The sequence below is a fragment of the Mobula birostris genome, chromosome 6 (genome assembly GCF_030028105.1).
Source record: "Mobula birostris isolate sMobBir1 chromosome 6, sMobBir1.hap1, whole genome shotgun sequence".
NCBI lineage: Eukaryota > Metazoa > Chordata > Chondrichthyes > Myliobatiformes > Myliobatidae > Mobula > Mobula birostris.
In genome coordinates, this window is record NC_092375.1 from 150,752,719 (window position 1) to 150,774,518 (window position 21,800).

Below are 21,800 nucleotides of genomic sequence, written 5' to 3' on the forward strand. Positions count from 1 at the left end.
TATATTTATTTGACTAAAGCTGGTAACATTACCTTTTTATAAGGAAAAGTTCTGAGAGAAGAAATATTACAGTTATGATTCATTGTTATCTTTTGATATGACATTACAACTATACCTTTTTTAATGAAAGGAAATTCTCTTCTTATACTTTTCCATATCCTTCTGTAGCTGCTTTATATCTGTTATACTCACCAACCTATCTAGTTAGGAATCATCAATACAGGATCTCGAGATTGTTATCTATAGTGATTTGATTTATTTCATTGTATTAGTACTACCACTTACACTCCAAAATGAATAATTTTATGGTCTTTGTAATATAATACAATTTTTGTATTATATTAGCAATGTAATAGACATGTATATTATTGGGAAAGAAATTCACTCTGTCATGCTTTTGTTTGGTTGGTCATCATGGTGAAAAATGTGGCATAACTGGAAATAAGCCAAATTGCAGACTTTCAGTAAATGAGCACTGTCAGATAACTAATACCATTAGGTTGGTGAGCTGTTTTTATAGAAAGTGACACCTGTCATGAAAATTTGTCATTAATCCCCATGAAATATTTGAAGATTCATTGCAGTACTTGTATATAAAATATATAAATTAGAATGGTATATACTCTGCATTTTCATTTTTTATTTAAAAAGTGAAACATGGGAGGCATGGTGGCCTAGTAATTAATGTAACCTTTACAGCGGCAGTTGTAAAATTGGGGTTCAATTCCCACTGCGGCCTGTATGGAGTTTGTATGTCCTCCTTATGACCGCGTGGGTTTCCTCTTACATTTCAAAGATGTATAGATTCATGTTAGTAAGTTCTGGACGTGCTGTGTTGGTGCTAGAAGCATGGTGGCACTTATGAGCTGCCCCCAGCACAAACCTCAGACTGTGTTGATTGTTGATGTAAAAAATGCATTTCATTGTATATTTCCCTGTTTTGATATACATGTGACAAATAAAACTAATGTTTAAATGTTCATTCTTAATTGTTCTAATGGTTGCATTAATTATGGAAATTACTTAGATCAGTTTGCGAGTTGAACTATTTTAAGAAATAAAAATTTTAAATAGTGTATTCCGGTTAATTGGAACACAATGGGGCCTGTACAGTTTGGCTCAAGTAAGCGGCTGCCCCAATTAACCAAATTTTCATGGGAATAGTTAAGACCAGAAGACCATAAGACAAAGCAGCAGAAGTTGGCCATTCGGCCCATCGAGTCTGCTCCGCCATTTTATCATGAGCTGATCCATTCTCCCATTTAGTCCCACTCCCCCGCCTTTTCACCATAACCTTTGATGCCCTGGCTATTCAGATACCTATCAATCTCTGCCTTAAATACACCCAGTGACTTGGCCTCCACTGCTGCCTGTGGCAACAAATTCCATAGATTCACCACCCTCTGGCTAAAAAAAATTTCCTCGCATTTCTGTTCTGAATGGGCACCCTTCAATCCTCAAGTCATGCCCTCTCGTACTAGACTCCCCCATCATGGGAAACAACTTTGCCACATCCACTCTGTCCATGCCTTTCAACATTCGAAATGTTTCTATAAGGTCTCCCCTCATTCTTCGAAACTCCAAGGAATACAGTCCAAGAGCAGACAAACGTTCCTCATATGTTAACCCTCTCATTCCCGGAATCATTCTAGTGAATCTTCTCTGTACCCTCTCCAACGTCAGCACATCCTTTCTTAAATAAGGAGACCAAAACTGCCCACAGTACTCCAAGTGAGGTCTCACCAGCGCCTTATAGAGCCTCCACATCACATCCCTGCTCCTATACTCTATTCCTCTAGAAATGAATGCCAACATTGCATTCGCCTTCTTCACTTCCAACTCAACCTGGAGGTTAACCTTAAGGGTATCCTGTACAAGGACTCCCAAGTCCCGTTGCATCTCAGAACTTTGAATTCTTTCCCCATTTAAATAATAGTCTGCCCGTTTATCACTTCTGCCAAAGTGCATAACCATACACTTTCCAACATTGTACTTCATTTGCCACTTCTCTGCCCATTCTTCCAATCTATCCAAGTCTCTCTGCAGACTCTCCGTTTCCTCAGCACTACTGGCCCCTCCACCTTTCTTCGTATTGTTAGCAAACTTAACCACAAAGCCATCTATTCCATAATCCAAATCGTTGATGTACAATGTAAAAAGAAGCGGCCCCAACACTGACCCCTGTGGAACACCACTGGTAACCGGCAGCCAACCAGAATAGGATCCCTTTATTCCCACTCTCTGTTTCCTGCCAATCAGCCAATGCTCTATCCACGTATGTAACTTTCCCGTAATTCCATGGGCTCTTATCTTGTTAAGTAGCCTCATGTGTGGCACCTTGTCAAAGGCCTTCTGAAAATCCAAATATACAACATCCACTGCATCTCCCTTGTCTAGCCTACTGGTAATTTCCTCAAAAAATTGTAATAGGTTTGTCAGGCAGGATTTTCCTAAGGAATCCATACTGAGTTCTACCTATCTTGTCATATGCCTCCAGGTACTCTGTAACCTCATCCTTGATAATCGACTCCAACAACTTCCCAACCACTGATGTCAAGCTAACAGATCTATAATTTCCTTTTTGCTTCCCTGCCCCCTTCTTAAATAGCGGAGTGACATTTGCAGTCTTTCAGTAAAAGATATTAAAAAAAGGCAAACTACCATTTTAACTGAATAACAAATTGGAACACTATCAACACGACTATAGTATTATAAAACTATGTATTAGTTTCTTACAGTAATTGATGGAGGAGTTAATCTTGAGTACGCTGTCATTCTCAAATAGCTGCTCTATATACTGAATCCACCTCTCACATACTTTATCTGGATCTTCATAAAACTGGTTGATAAAACTTGTGAGAGGTGGTTTCACTATATAGAGCAGCTGTTTGAGGATAATAGAGGGGAACCCCCAGATATTAAACACCCTAATTCTGGCCCACCTATTATCAAAGAAGAAATAGCTAAAGCAATGAAAAGCATGAAACATAGTAAAGCCACTGGACCTGATGAAATTTCACTGGAAATGATACAAGCCGTAGAAGATCTGGGCATAGATATTCTTTTTGAACTGTTTAATGGCATATATGAGTCTGGTGTATTGCCTGGCGATCTCTTGAAATCAGTATTTATAACTCTGCCAAAAATTCCTGGAACTATTGACTGTGAAAGTTATAGAACAATCAGTCTTATGAGGCACATAATAAAGATTTTGTTGAGAATTGTTCTGAGTCGAATTAAAAACAAGTTAAGACCAGAAACTTCTAAACTACAATATGGGTTTATTGAGGATAGAGGAAGTAGGAACGCAATTTTCATACTACGAATGCTTTCAGAAAGGGCAGTTGAATATCAAAATGATGTCTTTTTATGTTTTATTGATTTCACTAAAGCATTCGACAAAGTGCAAAATGAAAAATTATTTCAAATTCTTGCTAAACTAAACATTGCTGGAAGGGACCAACAACTGCTTCAAGATTTATATTGAAACCAAATGATGTCGGTAAAAATTGATGATAATATAAGCAGTTGGACTAAAATTCAAAGAGGAGTTAGACAGGGATGTTTAATATCTATAGTGAAATGATTCTCAGAGAAATAGAATACCGAGATGGGATAAAAATTGGAGGTGTTAACATCAATAATATAAGATATGCAGATGATACCACCCTAATAGCAAGAGCTACAGAAGACCTACAAATCCTAGACAAGTACAAATCTGTCAAGTAGGGGACCGTGCACAATTCTGATTTGATGGAGACAGATGTGAGAGTACGGAGGAACATCTGGAGAAACTTCTGAAATGCCCGCTTCGCTGTCGCTGCTACTGTGTGGTAATCAGAATCTCCGGAGCAGAAGGCCCCGAATCCTCGGCTTTGCTTGTTTCGGCGGCCAGGGCTATGTTGAAGGCGCTCGGCAGAGGATGGCAGTCGGGAAGCTGTATCAGAGGGGCTGGTCGGAGGCTAGAAGTTTTCAGATGGAGGGGCTTGGTGTTGGCTGTGGTGGGCTGCTTCCAAAGCATCAGCAGTTGTCGGTGCCTTGGAGGTTTATGGCAGGGCGTTTCTCCCTTTTGCCGCCTGCTATCGGGGGCTCGGGAGTCGATCGACTCGGGACTTCGAGACTTTTTTTTTTACTGTGGCCATGGTCTGCTCTTCATCAAATTATGGTATTGTTTTGCACTGCTGTAACTATATGTTATAATTTGTGGCTCTGTCAGTGTTAGTCTTTGGTTTGTCCTGTTTTCTGTGATATTACTCTGGAGGAACATTGTATCATTTCTTAATGCATGTATGCATTTCTAAATGACAATAAAAGAGGACTGTGTGTTCTCATAATCTAAAAACAAGTGCAGATTTTGGTCTAACCGTCAACTGTAAAAAAAAATCACCAAAATGTATGGTAATATCAAAACAGCAAGATACTCCCAATTGCCAATTGTACACAGGTAACCAAGAGATTGAACAAAAGACCAGCTTTTAATTACCTTGGTAGCTTTATATCACAAAATGCTAGAAGTAGAAATAAAAAGAAGAATTGCCATTGCCAAAACCATCTTCCAAAAAATGAAACCCATTTTTACCAACAGACACATTTCTATGACAACAAGGTTTAGAAATGTTCCATCTGATCAATCTTGCTGTATGCTTCCAAAACATGGACTATAACACCAGAACTCCAAAGAAACAGAAGCAACAGAAATGTGGTTTCTTAGAAGAATGCTGAAAATATCATATAGAGATAGGGTAACTAATGAGACAGTACTCCAATGTGCCCATACAAAAAGATCTTTAATGAGAACATTAAATGAGAGGAAACTTAAATTCCTGGGCCATGCCATCAGAATGGGAGAAATAGAATGCCTTACATTACAAGGCCATATGCCTGGGAAACGCAGAAGGGGAAGGCAAAGAAGAAGATATATGGACACTGTGTAAGAAGTAACAGATCTAAGTGTGTGAGATATTGATGCTGCATGCGATCGTTCAATGTGGAAAGCCATGCTCGCCCAAGCGTGTAACGCACAAGGCACATGAAGAAGAAGACGCTGTCATACTCTTTAAGGTGACTGTAAATGATCACATTCATTGCAGAAACCTAGTGTAGATAATGGACTGGCTTCATACAATCCTTTTGGATTGCATCCTCCAAATCTTTATATTAATTGTAACTTCAAGGGTGATTGCTGATACCTTAATTCTTTGAAGTTCCTTACTTGTTGAAGAAGTAAAATCGTTTCGGTTTCACCCTCAGCCATTTCTGGCATCTCAAAGTCTGAATGCTTGAAAACATAGTAAACAAAACAGTTCTGAACTGTCTTACGGCTTATTTCTTACCAACTATCAGTGACATGAACCACTGCTTTTTGAACACAACACATGCAACTGATGCTACTTAAAAACTGTTTGCTCTAAGCATGGTGTAGTGTCTATGCAATGGCCATGCAAGTGCATGCAACTGATGCTAGTTGAAACTGTTTGGCAGTGGTCTCCTGCCCCAAATATGCAATAGAGTGTCCCAAGTAAATGAAGGGAATCCTGGCTGTTCGCTTGATTAGTTTTTGTTCTTTAGGAGATGGCCCAACTAAGCGGTTGCCCTAATTTAACCGATGGCCTGATTAACCGGAATCCACTGTATGAAATATAAACAAATAGAAAAAGCTGGAAATCTGAAACAAGAACATTTTGGCACATTTTCCAACATCATCTTTGGGGGGGAAAAAAAGATTGTTTTAAAATGCAGTGAAGTTACAAAAAGGATAAATGGGGCAAAGTAAATATCTGTGATAGCTTGAGGCTGGGGTTGTTAATGGATATTTGGGGGTTGCAAAGAAGTGTTACAAATGATAGATCAGAGTAGCCTTATGTGGGGTGCGTTGGGTGTTTTGGGAGGTGGGTGGTGTGCAGGGGTGAATCTGAGTCAGAATCATTGAAGTATGACTTGTAACACAAGTGCCTGATAAAGGTAGTGGAAAATTAGTTATTAGGAGTTGGAAAATGTACTGTTGAGTCTGGAAGCCTGCAGTTTCAGGCAGCAGATTAGGTGCTGTTCCACAACCTTGAGACTTGTGAACCAGGAGGCTATAGACAAATAAGTCAGTGTGAGTGGGATGGAGGAAGCAGGCTATTAAGAGCCAGGGTCACTCCTGCAGACTGAACATAGCTGCACCCAGTTGGTGTTTGGCTTCTCAAGTATAGACTCCACTGTGCATAGCCTAGATTGACAGGCATACAAATGAATCACTGGTTTTCCTGGAAAGAGAGTTTAGGTCCCTGGATGGTGGGAAGAAAAGTTATTAGGATGGATGGATGATGAAAAAAATGTGTAGTTTAGGGAGTGTCTGGTGGGGATGGAAGACCCCTTTGAAATGCTACAAAGGGAGAAGAGTGTAGTATGTACCTGATGCTGGACTACTGGTATAAGTGGAAGAAATTGTGCTGAATGATCTGTGGAATGTGCAGACCAGTGAGGTGAAAGGTCAGGATCAGGAAATTGAGTGGAGGCAAAGGTGTGGAAAATTGGTGAGATGCCAAGTATTGCTGAGTTTTCTAGCATCTTCTGTCATTGAAAGCATCCATTGGTTTGAAGCATGTGCCCTAAACTTTGTCTACCTTGTTGAGAAAGGAAAGAAAAAAAAAGATTTTTAATAACGAAGTGGGTGCTGGAGTTTAGAAGTAAAATCAGAAAATGTCTATAGATAGGTGTTTATATTTTTTTGCATGATTCTTGAAGCAACTTGGGCTTAAATGAAAAGAGACTGTTAATGAATGGCTTGCACATAGTTTTTGTCATTATCTCTTGAAATTGGAATGCTGTGTTTTTTTAAATCTATATTAGACAATTCTGGGTTTTTTTTTACTATAGATACTTATTTGCTTGAACCTTTTGTGAATATGTGTATATATAAAATGAATAACATGAAATGGAACTACTAACAGTTTTTCTTTTCTTCTAGCCTCCGTTGGTCCGCGCAATATTTAGTGGTGATTCTGAAGAAGTACGTGTGTTAATTTATAAAACGGAAGATGTCAATGCTTTGGTAAGTCACTTAAAAGGTTTTTTTTAAACTGAAAACCTGTTTCTTGACCAAATGCTATTCTTTCATGGAATAATGTTTTGGATTGGGGCAATGATTATTGGGCAAGTTCAACTAACTGAACAATATTGCATCTGTTGACCAGACCTGAGACTTTTTCATTCGTTATATTTGCCTGATGTACATGATTTATCCCAAGATTGGCTATATATTTAAGAAAATACTGTTGGTCAGATTTCTCTTTAAATTTTCGAAGGATGTTAAAAGCTTATTTGCATCAATGCATATGGATAGCCTTGCAACAAGTGGATCTAATGAATGAACTTATTTATTTGTATATAAGAGGTTATTGTGCCCAAGCTACTGTGCACACAGTTCATTTGCATGTAATGCTGTACCTAATGGAGACACTGCTTGAGGGCGATAAAGCCAGTGTTTTATGCCTGGGAATTAGTTTGTTCAATATATCTGAAGAGGGTGACATAAGATCCTGTTCAATTAATATGCCCTGTTATTTTCCATGTTTTTCTTGTTGACTTGCATGCTGGTCAATTTGCCTTTGCTGAATGAATATTATTTACTGCTGAGTACAGCATTGGAGGTCGTCTTGGTGCAGTGGATGTAACAGCCAGCAATCCAATTGCCATATAGTATAGGTTGAACATCCTTTATCAGAAATGCTTGGGGCTGGATGTGTTTCAGATTTTGGAATTTTGCATCTATATAATGAGGTACCTTGGGGATGGGGCCCAAGTTTAAACTCAGAATCCATTTATGTTACATATACGACTTGTGTATAGCTGGTGTGAAGCTCACAGAATGAACAGTCTGCAGTTGTAGCACAGTCTGATGTGACGAAGCTGAGTTGTCCACAGACTGTATCGGAGTTGAGTGATTGCCTCCGACTGATTCTATTACTGGGTTCCAGTGCTACGATTGGCTTCATATCCACATTGATTTGAAACAGCCACCTGTTCCACAAAAACTACGATGGCGGGTGTAGGGGTGTAGTTTCATATATTTTTAGTCATATTGTACATGAAACATTTGCCTTCAATTTTCAGTTTGCCTGATAGATATTTGCATGTTTCATAATCATACTGTTAAGTGGCATACCTTCACTCCACTGAATCCACTTTTTCAATACACAATTGAGATCTTCATTGTTCACTTTATGTATTGTTTTTCTATTTTGCATTAACTTCTGTTCATCACATATGTAAGGTCACTTCTCAGAACTGTATGTGGTGTGCAGAGACCTGTGCATTGCCTGGAAACCTTTTCAGCACCTTGTGGAATTTTTCATTTGTGATGCCATGTCAGTGCTAAAAAAAAAATTGGATTTTGTAATTTCGGATAAGGAGCACTCAACCTATATTAACACACATCTATCCAGCAATAGCCAATGAATGTCAAATTCACATGTTGCTGTGTGATCCCTGGTTAACCGATTTGCTGAATAGGAAACTATTCCTGTCTGAACACCCTGATCTTTGTGGATGAACTCCTGTTAATTTGACTTAGTTAAGAGCTTTCTTGTCTGAGCTAAGAGAGCTGTGAGTTCACTCTTCATTCCCAAGATTTGTCATTTTAATGTTGGTATTATACCATACTGAGGAAGTGCTGCTTAGAATTTATCTTATGAACTGTTTGTTGAACTTCCTGTGCAAAAATAATTATTACCCTTTATTTGAAAAATAATTTATTAACTTTAAGATGTCATGAGGGCATGGTGAGATTATATATAAATGTAATGTTTGCTTCACCCCCAATTACCATAATTCATTTGGCAATTGGTGAAAGCCTTGTTTTTTTTTACTGTATCAGATCATAAGTATTGATCATTGCACCTGGACAGAAGGTTTAATAATTTATTGAAATATTTCTTGTGTCTGACAAAAGACTGGGAAAGCTTTGTGTTGAGAAGAGGTCAGGGAGTCCTCCTGAGATCCTGGGTAAAACGTCATCAAATCAACTTCAACAAAAAAAAACCTTTTAGCTCCTTTGTTATTAGTGCAAGCTTGCTGCATGCAATTGGTTTTCACAAAGTACTCTGTTTGTCCAGCCAGTTCTCAGATATTGGAGAAAAGAAAATGTAAAAAAAAAGATAAATATAAATATAAATCTAGTCCAGCATGCTTGGGGGAGCACACGAAGTATAAATTCCTGCATGCCTTGTTTCTTTGTGCTTTTCGATATGATTTCAGGATTTGGCTAAGAAGTCAATTGGACATTTTATTTTTTAAGTAGTTAAAATGAGTAACTTTTGGATGACACACTATGTAGAGCCACTGTTTTGCAATGCCTGACACCCAGGTATAGTCCTTGTCATGGATACAATCACAACTTCATTATTTATTAATAATGTTTTAAAGAGTGCACTGCGTGTTATTACTGGGGTTATTTTTGTTCCAAAAGGATTCAGAGAAACGGACACCACTCCATGCGGCTGCCTACCTGGGTGATGCTGAAATTATTGAACTCCTTATCCTGTCAGGTAATCTCATTGGATTGCATGCTTATTTCTGAAGACCAAATGAGAATATAAGTAACAAACTTAAGTTGTTTTTGGATGTAAACATAGAGTAGAATTTCGTATAGATTCAAAATGGTGCTCATGAAAAATTAAGGAATTGTTGGATTTGTTTTATTTGATGTGTTTTTTTTATTTTATCAGATTAATGGAGAAAATCTGAGGTTTATATGGGGGGGAAACCTATTGCCATATCTTTGTATTACTAAGACCATAAGACGTAGGAGCAGAATTAGGCCATTTGGCATGTTGAGTCTGCTCCTCCATTCCATCATGGCTGACTTATTATCATTCTCGCCCCTTTCTCTTGCCTTCTCCCCATAACCTTTGATGCCCTAGTAGTGCAGTAGATAGTTCAAGATCAAACAATTCTCTTTTCTGACTCTTTAATGGACAGTAAAAATAAGTTATCTGTTTATCTTATTAAGCAAATTTTTAGTTTTGTTTGCCCATATGTTGACTTTAATAATATTTACTTCGCAATACAGAGTTTAAGATATCCTAAAAGTATGATTGGCCCGTGACAAATGGGAGCTGGTCTAGAAATTGTGAACCAAATGGAATGTAAAATGGTTGATTTCTGTTTTGGTATTCCTGTCTGAGGTGCTATTGAATGGAAAATGTACTACTTTTGGATTGAGGCCAGAGAAAAGAGTTGATTGAGGATTGGGGCCTGGTATCAGTATAAGTAAGGTAAATGTCTGACGACTGGGACATTGGACAATAGAGTGCTATGGGACTTGGGAGTAATTGGGGGCTTTGGAACTTGGGGATTGAAGGGCTTGGGAGCTAGAAATATTCTGAAGAAGCTTTGGAGTATTAGGTTAAAGAATATCAAGAATCCTGGAAATACTGGGAAATCTCAGAGGGAGGAGATTTGTTAGCTATGAAATTGGGGAGTGGCCAAAGTATGAAAGATAAGAATAGGATGACCTCAGTTGCAGTTTTCAAGTCAATTTTAATTGCACTGGGGAGAAAAATGCTGAACAATTATATTTTGAGGCAATTATTATAGGAGATGTTTTGGAACTGAGTTGGGTCATGGTAATGGATCCTGTGAGGCAGCCTTTTTTTCTGCCTTGGAATTTCTGGTTTTCAGTTGGAAATGTTTGCATCTATTCAGGTGAATTCCTCTTAAGTCACACAAAAACAATTTTCAGTTACATAGCATCTTCAACAAAATTAAAGGTCTCAACGCATCTTGAAACAATTTTATCAGAAGATTGAGAGCAAGTTGCTTAAATATTAGAACTGGTGATCCAAATCTTTGTCCGTGTAGGTTTTAATAAAGAATGTGGGAGACAAAAATGGACAATTTTAGGGAGGAATGTTAAAACTTGCAATACAGGCAGTTGAAATCTTGGTTAGCAGTCTGTGACTTTTGTTGCTCAGTGATAGGTACATGGTGCTTCTGTGTTGATGGAAGACCTGATTTAAGAAAATCTGATTTCATGTAAGTTCTCCCCGACTCTGCTCTCGGGTATAGTACTCAAATCTCTTCAACAGAAAATAATACCAAGAAAATTCCCAGTAAAAGCCTGTGATTTTTCCAGACTCTTCTTCAGATAAGGTCAAATGTTATGAGCTCTGAGCCATTTGTCATTTGTGCACATTAAAAAAAAATTGAACTGCTGATATTTTTGTAACTGATTAGTAGGTCAGCATCCCCATCATTTCACCCGGGCTGCATTCAGATAAACATTTGTCACAGCTCACTTGCTGGTAAAAATTGCTATCACCTATACTGACCTTTCCCAGTCTAGGGCTGTTAAGCCTAACAACTCCATGTTACAATTTTGGAGGGAATTGTTTCTAACTTGGAGAAATTCAATTTGTAGACATTTCACAAAAATGAGGCCCTTGCATGACTAGGGGACTCTCAGCATGTGAGTAAAATCCAAAATTAGAGGTGCACATTGCTCAAGAGGTTATAGAGATAGGGCAGGGGTGGTTGAGGCACTAACAGACCAAGAACCATGCTAGGTCAGTAAGCACAGTTTATGTGAAAATATAATCTGTCTGTGAGGATGTGGGCACCAGAGCTCAACGTGAACTCTTAGAGGATGTATGTGTGAACCTCGCTGGAAAGTAATACACCACTGGATGAGTAAGTTCTTGTTTCAGTGGATTCTGTAAGGTTCTCAGAATTTGTGTATTTGTCTAAAGACAGCTGGTTAAAACTTCTTTTTCCCCCACAGGTTTGCATAGTGCATTCATGAATTTTCTGTTGATGTCACTTATCCATATATTAAAAACGTTAAGATTTGTTGTACTCTTGTACAACAAGAAGAAATAATAGAATCCTGAATGCAGTGCACTCAGGAAAAACCTTAATCAGTGCTTCTATTTATTATCAAGGCACTAGATCAAGTTATTTGTCATTTTTATTCTACAGGAGCTCGAGTTAATGCTAAGGATAATATGTGGCTAACTCCACTGCATCGTGCCATTGCTTCACAAAAAGATGTAAGTTTTACAACTTGACATTTTTAGGACTGTTCTTTGGTACATATTTTGTAGGGAGATTTGAGAAGCATAATTAAATAAAAATTAAATTATAGAATGTTGATTGATTTATTTAGTATCTACAAACTTTGTTACTAAATATTCATTTTAAATAATATTTATTTATTTTGCTTTACTTTTTGTAAAAATTGAGGCTGCTTTCCCTTTCTTACAGTCATGTGTTTCACAGCACTGGGTGATTATTTTGGTAAAAATTGAAATTGTGCTACTCATATGATTTCAGTTGTGAATTCAAAGCTCAATCATGATCAGTTATGGATTATAAAGTTTTATTTCGAGAAGGGCAATCAATCACAAGATCACAAATATTTACTGCCATTGTGCAGTTACAAATTAATTGTAGTAAAACCATGATGAAGAACTAATGTTACAGTCAGAAGTAAATGCATTAACTTAACCAGCTCTAACATAATTTGTATTTCCCATTATATTCATATTACCTGCTCTGACACAAATGATCTTCAGATATCTCCAAATCTAGTGATACACCCAGTTTCTTTTATTCAGCCATTGATAATTGTATGAACCAAAACAAAATAGCTTCATTCACTGTTAAAAATTGTGTTTTGATCAATATTGTACTGCAAAAAAATGTGGGAATGAGGATTTACGTAGAAGACCATGGTAAGTCTTCTACCTAGACGAAGACTTAACTCTGCATTTTATGCTCCCTCCAATAACTTGAGGAAGAATATAACAGAGTTAAGTTTTTCTTGCTACACTGATTGTTTTTGTTCATTCTCACATAGTAAAATTACTAAATATTTTGAAATCAGTTCAAAGAAAAAACACTTTTATTGATGGTACCATATAGTTTAAACTGCAAAGAATGAAAGTTGTGACAGGCTTTGTAATGCCTGAAACATCACTGAAAATTGCAGTTTTAGCTATATCCTTCCTCAGTATCACATTGATCTTAGGGCAATGAGTTGTATTTTTCAGAGTATAGTCTTCTCAATGCAAAAGTTTGTTTAATACTTAGCAATTGAGGCTACAATGGATTTATCAACCAATTGTAAAATGCTTTAATAGCTGTTAATTTTCAAAATTCAATGTTGAGTATTAATTTATTGAAATCACATTCTAATTTGGATGTGGATCACAAATAGCCATTTATGTAATGGATTTAAATTAACTCTAAATCCAGTTTCTCCCAAAGGCATTCTTAATCCCTTGCAAGTTGCCATTCTATGAAAGTCATCTAATGAGAGGTAACCATAGGTTCATAGAGTTATGGAGCACAGAAAAAGGTAATTTACCCCAATCTGTTCATTCCCACCAAGATGCTAATGTATGTTAATTCTATTTGTCTGTGTTTGACCTTTTTCTAAAGCTTTTCTACCCAGGAACTTGTCCAAGTAACTTCTAAATGTTGCAGTCGTATTTGTTTCTACCACCTGCTCTGGTGGCTTGTTCCAAAAGTCTACTGCACTATGTGGAAAAACTCAGATCCCCTTTAAGTCTCTTTGTGTAAACCTACACCCTCTTCTTTTAAATTTCCCTAGCATAGTAAAAACACTCTGACTATCTACCTTATCCATGCTCTTCATGTTTTTATAATGCTCTACAAAGTCATCTTTCAGTCCTCTTCACTCCAGGAAAAGTAGTCCCAGCCTATCCAAACTCTTCTTGTAACTTAAGCCTTACAGTCTGGGCAGAGTTCCTGTGAATCTTTCTTGCTTACTCTTGAGCTTGATCATATCTTTAGACTCTCCCACTATATATAAAGAAAAACTTCCATTTTACCTGGGCCTTTTATTATTTGATAAGTTGCATTGAAATTCCACCCCCTCCTTATAAATTCTAGCGAGTACAGGCCTAGAGCCATTAAATGCTCCCCATACATGAACCCTTTCATTCCTGGGATTATTCTTGCTAACCTCCTCTGAACCCTCTCCAATGCCAGCATATCTTTTCTTAGATAAATTCAAATAATTTATTATGGAAATACATGTATGTCACCTTATACAACCCTAAGATTCATTTTCTTGCAGGCATACTCAATAAATCTATAGAATAATAATCATAACAAGATCAATGAATGCCCTCCCAACTTGGGTGTTCAAACAGTGTGCAAAAGACAACAAGCAGTGCAAATCCAAATTAATAATAGTTAATATATAAATATCAAGAATATGAGATGAAAAATACTTGAAAGTGAGTCCATAGATTTTGGGAACATTATAATTATGGGGCAAGTGAAGTTGAGTGATGTTATCCCCTTTGGTTCAAGAGCCTGATTGTTGAGGGGTAATAGCTGTTCCTGAACCTGGTAGTGTGAGGAGGCTCCTGTACCTTCTTCCGGATGACAGCAGTGAGAAGAGAGCATGACCTTTGTGATGTATGTTGGACTGGGCCGTAATCCACTACTTTTTGTAGGATTTTCCATTCAAAGGCATTGGTGTTTTCATACCAAGCTGTGATTCAACCAGTCAATATACTCACCACTATACATCTGTAGAAGTTTGTCAATGTTTTAGATGTCATGCAGAATCCCCACAAACTCCTAAGGAAGTAGAGGCACTGCTGTGCTTTCTTGTAATTGCTGTTGTGTGCTGGACCCAGGACAGGTCCCCTGAAATGATAACACCGAGGAATTTAAAATTGCTGACCCCCTCTACCTCTGATCCTCTGATGAGGACTGGCTCTGGTTTCTTTCTCCTGAAGTCAATAATCAACTCCTTAGTCTTGCTGACATTGAGTAAGAGGTTGTTGTTGTAGCATCACTCAGCCAGATTCTAAATCTCCCTCCTACGTGGTGATTCGTCAGTGTCTTTGATTTTGCCTATGACGGTGGTGTCATCAGTAAACTTAAATATGACATTGTGTCACATGACTGGCAACAATGAATATAGAATTGAGTCAGGTTTTATAAAACACAAACATTTATTAAACTCTGCTCAAAAAAATAGTGAAATGTATTTAAACGACTGACTTAACCGGAAGTTAGCTGTTATACAGCTACTCTGGAACGGTTCTTAAAAGGGTAAATGCATAAACAGTCCTTAAAGTGGTAAATTCGAACACAGTTCTTAGAATGGTAAATTCGAAAGTCCAAGAGATTTATACAGTCAATTAGGAGAGACTTTCCTGAAGTAAAGAATTCCTTGAAGATGTCACGTTACTGCTGATCCCAGCCGGAACCTGCCTTGTCCACAGGATTCACAACGACGGAAATAAAACGGTTTGAAGGAACTGACCTTTTCCTTTGGAGAATGGATACTGCACTATCCCTCCTACTTTAGCAGGGGATATCTCAGTTGCAGGTCACTTTTCCTTGAACGAAGATTCAATAAAGGTCGATCATCTCCAAAACCACCAAATGATATCGGCTTTACTTGACTTGGCGAATTCCTGTACTTTGGTAAGGTGTTCACTCTCCAATACTACTTACAATAGAAAGTAGAACTCTACTTTAAAACAAAACTGCGTCATAAGCTGAATACGCAGCAAAACAGAGTATCTAACACAAAACTAAAATGAAAACTAACTGCGTCACATCAGGGGTCTCCTTTATATACCTGTTGAGAACAGGTCATCATGTGACCTCACTGGCGGGAAAATTACATCATGTGACCTCCACAAGACCATTACATCATGCTCATAAGACACTGAGTTACATCATGGTCATAAGACAGTCACAAGACATACATGAGGTATGTAACAATTGGAGCTGTGCTGAGTTATAACTGTAAAGTGACCAGAGTAAGGGGGGCGAAGCACACAGCCTAGTGGTGCACCTATGTTGTTGGATATTGTGGAGGAGATGTTGCCAATCCAAACTGACTGGGGTCTGCAAGAGAGAAATCAAAGGATCCAATTGCACAAGGCGGTATCGAGGCTAAGGTCTTGAAGGTTATTGGTTAGTTTTGTGGGGATGATGGCATTGAATGCTGAGCTGTAGTTGATAAGGAGCATCCTGATGTATGCATCTTTGTGTCCAGATGTTCCACGGTTGAGTGAAGAGCTAATGAGATGGCATCTGCTGTGGACCTGTTGCTCTGGTAGGCAAATTTGAGTGGATCCAAGTCATTTCTCAGGCAGGATTTGATATGTTTCATCACCAAACTCTTCATCACTGTTTGTAAATGCTACTGGATGATAGTCATTGATGCAGTTTACTGTATTCTTCTTAGGCACCAATATAACTGAAGTCTGTTTGAAGCAGATGGGTACCTCAGACTGCCAAAGCATGAGGTGAAATATCTTAGTGAACTGTCCAGCCAGTTGATCAGCATGGGTCTTTAGTACTTGGCTAGGTTCCTCGCCTGGGCTGGATGCTTTTTATGGGTTCATCCTCTTGAAGGCTGGTTGCACCTGGGCCTCAGAGACTGAAATCACAGTATCATCTGGGGCTGTTTGAATTTGTGATGCCTCCATGTTTTTACTGTAAAAATGAGCTTAGAATGCATTGAACTCATCTGGAAGTGAAGCCCTGCTTTTCCCTTATGTACTGTGTTTGATTTTACTTTATAAGAGATGATAGCATTCAAACCCCGCTGTAACTGTTGAGCATCCTTTGTTGATTCAGGTTTAGTCTGGAATTGCCACTTTGCCCATCAGATGTCTTTCCAGAGATCATACCTGCATCTCTTGTAACTTTCTTAGTCACCGGACTTGAGTGCTCTGCAGATTGCAGATCTCATGATTTATCCAGGGCTTCTGGTTGGGGAAGACTCTGTAGAAACTTGTAGGGACATTGAAGACCCTGGAGAGACTTGTTTTGGAGCTGTTCCAGTCTATGGTCAGGCCACACTTAGATCCCCTCCATTTTGCCTACCAGCCCCGACTAGGAGTTGAGGATGCCATCGTCTACCTGCTGAACCGTGTCTACGCCCATCTGGACAAGCCAGCGAGCACTGTGAGAGTCATGTTTTTTGACTTCTCCAGTGCGTTCAACACCATCCGCCCTGCTCTGCTGGGGGAGAAGCTGACAGTGATGCAGGTGGATGCTTTCCTGGTGTCATGGATTCTTGATTACCTGACTGGCAGACCACAGTACATGTGCTTGCAACACTGTGTGTCCGACAGAGTGATCAGCAGCACTGGGGCTCCACAGCGGACTGTCTTGTCTCCCTTTCTCTTCACCATTTACACCTCGGACTTCAACTACTGCACAGAGTCTTGTCATCTTCAGAAGTTTTCTGATGACTCTGCCATAGTTGGATGCATCAGCAAAGGAGATGATGCTGAGTACAGGGCTACGGTAGGAAACTTTGTCACATGGTGTGAGCAGAATTATCTGCAGCTTAATGTGAAAAAGACTAAGGAGCTGGTGGTAGACCTGAGGAGAGCTAAGGTACTGGTGACCCTCGTTTCCCTCCAGGGTGTCAGTGTGGACATGGTGGAGGATTACAAATACCTGGGGATACAAATTGACAGTAAACTGGACTGGTCAAAGAACACTGAGGCTGTCTACAAGGAGGGTCAGAGCCGTCTCTATTTCCTGAGGAGACTGAGGTCCTTTAACATCTGTCAGACGATGCTGAGGATGTTCTGCGAGTCTGTGGTGGCCATTTTGATCATGTCTGCTGTTGTGTGCTGAGGCAGCAGGCTGAGGGTAGCAGACACCAACAGAATTAACAAACTCATTCATAAGGCCAATGATGCTGTGGGGATGGAACTGGACTCTCTGACGGTGGTGTCTGAAAAGAGGATGCTGTCCAAGTTGCATGCCATCTTGGACAATGTCTCCCATCCACTACATAATGTACTGGTTGGGCACAGGAGTACTTTCAGCCAGAGACTCATTCCACCGAGATGCAGCACAGAGCGTCATAGGAAGTCATTCCTGCCTGTGGCCATCAAACTTTACAACTCCTCCCTTGGAGGGTCAGACACCCTGAGCCAATAGGCTGGTCCTGGACTTATTTCCTGGCATAATTTACATATTACTATTTAATTATTTATGGTTTTATTACTATTTAATTATTTATGGTGGAACTGGAACGAAAACCAATTGCCCCGGGATCAATAAAGTATGGCTATGACTACCTACAACCATTTTAATAGAGTCTGTAACAACCCTGGTGCGTGCATTCATTCAGATCCACAGGTAAGTCCTTGAACACGGCCCAGTCCACTAACTTGAAGAAATCTACTAGCCGTCCTCTGCTTTCTGAAACCATCTCTTTGTTGTCTAATAAGGGGTACAAAACTGCTCACAATACTCCAAATGCAGTCTGTTGAATGCCTTATAAAGTCTCCACATTATATCCTTGCTTTTGTATTCTCGTACTCTTGAAATGAATGCTACAGCCTCAGAATACCGGGGCATCCTTTTAGAGCAGAGATGTGGAGAAATTGCTTTAGCCAGAAGGTGCTGTATCTATAAATTCACTTGCACGGAAAGCTGTGGAGGCCAAGGCATTGGGTATATTTAAAGTGGAGGTTGAGAGGTTCTTGATTAGTAAGGACATCAAAGGTTACGGGGAGAAGGCAGAAGAATTGGGTTGAGATTCGATGGGCCAAATGGCCTAATTCTGCTCCTATGTCTTATGGCCCTTCTTATAGTATGGTGACCAGATCCAACTTTGTATAATTGCAACATGATATCCCAACTCCTGTATACTTAATGCTTCAGCCGAGGAAGACATGCAGACCTTAGATCTGTCTAGCTGTGTCACCACTTTCAGGGAACTGTCTCCTGGTATCTCGAGGTTTCACTGTTAAATAACACTCCTCAGGGCTCTGCTATTCACTCTTTGTCCTGGCCGGGCTTAACTTCCCAAATTGCATCACTTCACAAATTGCATCATGTAACAGTTTTCAAAATTAAATTCTATCTGCTTTACCTTGCTTACTGTCCTTGTTGATCTAGATTCTGTTATAACCTTAGACAACTTTCTTCACTATCCAGCAACACACTACTTTTGGTCTCATTTGCAAATTTATAATCATGCCAGCGGTCATCTGAATTTCATTACATTAAATGTATTTAATAATTTGATTAAGGCACCACTGTTTAAGCCACACTAGGTTGTAAACGCAGTTAATCAAAACATTTTACTTTGAACAGAGTGTACTGGAACTGTTGTATAAAACTATGATGATGTGAAATCTGGGAGTGTGACAAAGAGCAAAATAAAATGGATTCTGGAATTTGTTTGAGTAAGATCAAAGTGGTTCTGGAATACTGTACCAAAGTTTAAGTGTCTAACATTCTGAAAAAAATTAAATTACTTGTTTAAGTTAATTCTAATCAATTAATAGCATTCAACTACAGCAAAATCACAAAAAAAATCTTTTCCTTTCTTCCTAATGTGCAATTGGAATGAAATCAGTGGGGTTTCAATTGCAGTGTCTAGATTAGCTCAAGTTCTGAAGGGGGATTCCCAGGTATAACAGGGAATTGCAGTGGACCCTACTGTTGAACTCAATGAGAAATCTAGCAACTATTTTGATTTTCCAAATATGACTATGCTCTTGGCACATGCGCGCACATTGAGATGTCGGTTGTTTATGTTGGAACTGCCAGTCATAGCCAATAAGATTGGGATATCATAGTGGAGAAAGATATTGCTGAAGCAGTGAACTTCTGCGGATAGATGGCATAAGCCATCAGAGGTGAACCAATATTTGTCTTGTAAGCTTTCTATTTCCTTGCTTTGCTTGAATTAAATTTTGATTAAAAGTGAGTAGCTGGAAGATTTTTTTGTAAAAGGAAAATTAGTGATCCCAGTAATTATTTTTTATGACAGAAATTATACAGATCAATAGATGAGAAAGAACAAAATAGAGATTAAATGTAGGATTAGTCTTAATGGGTGTTGATAGTTGGCAGGATTAAGGGCCTGTTTCCATGTTATGTATTTGTATGACCCTGCGAGATACAATGTCATGTTTTAGTCACCTTTGTACATCAGAAATTCTAATTTCTTTTTCAGGAAGCAGTTCGTGTTTTGATCAAACATTCTGCAGATGTCAATGCCCGTGACAAAAATTGGCAGACACCCTTGCATGTGGCTGCTGCCAAAAAGGCAATTAAATGTGCAGAAGCAATCATTCCATTGCTCAGCAGTGTCAATGTATCTGATAGAGGAGGTAGGACGGCTTTGCATCATGCTGCTCTCAATGGACATGTAGAGGTATGTTAAATATGTGTGTGTGTAAAATGGAGGCTTTTGACAGGAACTCAAATGCTTGCTGTCTAATTGATTTTCAAGCCTGTTGTATCTAAAATCTTGTCTTCAAAGACCTGAAAAGTAGACAGTTTAGTTTTCTCTGTAGATGCTACCTGATTTGCTGAGTGTGTCCAGTATTTTGTGTGTGTTGGCCTACAAATCATTTATAATCTTCAATCCTGAAAGTAAATGGAATATCTGATTTGCTTAATGTTGTAAAATATTCCAAGGCAGAAGACTTAAGCAAACAAAAGTTAGTATTTTATCACTGTTGTAAATTTAAAGGAAAACAGAGTATAATCCTAAAAGACAAAGGCTCTACTTTAAAGCTAAGAAATTTTACCAGCAGACAGTATTCATCTAAAAGTAAATGTTGGCATATATGCAAACTGAAAATCCAGAGGACTGGAGGAGTCGTTCTATAAAATGATCTCTAATGGTAATAAAGGGCAGGATAAAAAGAGTACACAAGTTTTCTTCAAAGAGCATGTGTGGTGTGAGTAGAAGAGTATTTTAAAAATGAGGCACCGAGTCCTTAAAAGAAGATGCTGTAGAGACGAATGGATCACAAGTAGTTGACTTGTTAATTTATCTTTTTCACAGAGAGGAAAAGGGGCAAGATACATGGTATTCCACTTTTAAGATTGGAATGTGGAACCTGGTAGATTAGGAAGAGTAATGGAGAAAATAATGGATTTCAAGAGAGGTCCTGAGAATTTACATCTTTGTCAATGGAGCTGTATTCCTTAGAGCATAGGATAATGAGGGGTAACCTCAAAGAAGTTATAAAACCAAGAGGAGTATGGATAAGGTGAACAATTGTATTCTTTTCTGCAGAGTTGAGGAGTCCAAAATGAGAGGGTATGGACAGAAGATGAGAGGGGATAGATTTAAAAGAGACCTGAAAGGTAACTTCCTTATACAGAAAGTAGTGAGTACCTGGAATGAACTGCCTGAGGAAGTGGTTGAGATGGATACAAGTACAATATTTTAGAGGCACTTAGATATAGGTACATGGGGGGGAAGAGCTTGGAGAATTATGGGCTGAATGTGGGTAACTGGGACTAGTGGGGAGGATACTGTAGTCGGCATGGACCTGTTAGGCAGAAGGGCCTGTTTCCATACTGTGTTCCTCCATGACGTGTGTTGTCTTGGCTTCATATTTTGAGGTTTATTTTCAATGCCATTCCCTTTGGCATCTTATTTCAAAATGAATTTTTAACTTTTGGTAACCTCCATACTAACCAAATTTGTTTGCAGTGGCGTTCATAGCACCTTTTATATATCATGCTGGTTGAGTTTCCCAGGGAGTTCTTTTCAGCATAATGTTTTGTCTTGACATGTTATATCATCTGACTTTAGAAAATTATTTTCAGGAGATCAAGCTCATGGTGATATTCAGGATTCTACAATACAATAGTTTTCCTTTATAATTTTTTTTTGCTTTTTTCCCCCCCCCCCTTCCCTTCCCTTATTTCCCAAGATGGTAAATCTCCTATTAGCAAAAGGAGCCAATATTAATGCTTTTGATAAGAAGGACAGAAGAGCCTTGCATTGGGCTGCTTTTAAAGGTAAGGAATGTTTT

The 21,800-nt window shown here is 38.7% G+C and overlaps 1 protein-coding gene across 7 annotated transcripts in view; it reads left to right on the plus strand.

Moving 5' to 3' along the window:
• The window catches only part of LOC140199474 (serine/threonine-protein phosphatase 6 regulatory ankyrin repeat subunit C-like), a 163,069-nt gene that overhangs the window by 38,395 nt on the left and 102,874 nt on the right, over nucleotides 1-21,800 (plus strand). For all 7 annotated transcript variants that reach the window (XM_072261620.1, XM_072261626.1, XM_072261622.1 and 4 more), the window contains exons 2-6: nucleotides 6,953-7,036; nucleotides 9,452-9,530; nucleotides 11,962-12,032; nucleotides 19,979-20,179; nucleotides 21,699-21,786. In XM_072261620.1, coding sequence (XP_072117721.1) covers nucleotides 6,953-7,036; nucleotides 9,452-9,530; nucleotides 11,962-12,032; nucleotides 19,979-20,179; nucleotides 21,699-21,786 — 523 coding nt within the window. The remainder of the gene's footprint in view (nucleotides 1-6,952; nucleotides 7,037-9,451; nucleotides 9,531-11,961; nucleotides 12,033-19,978; nucleotides 20,180-21,698; nucleotides 21,787-21,800) is intronic.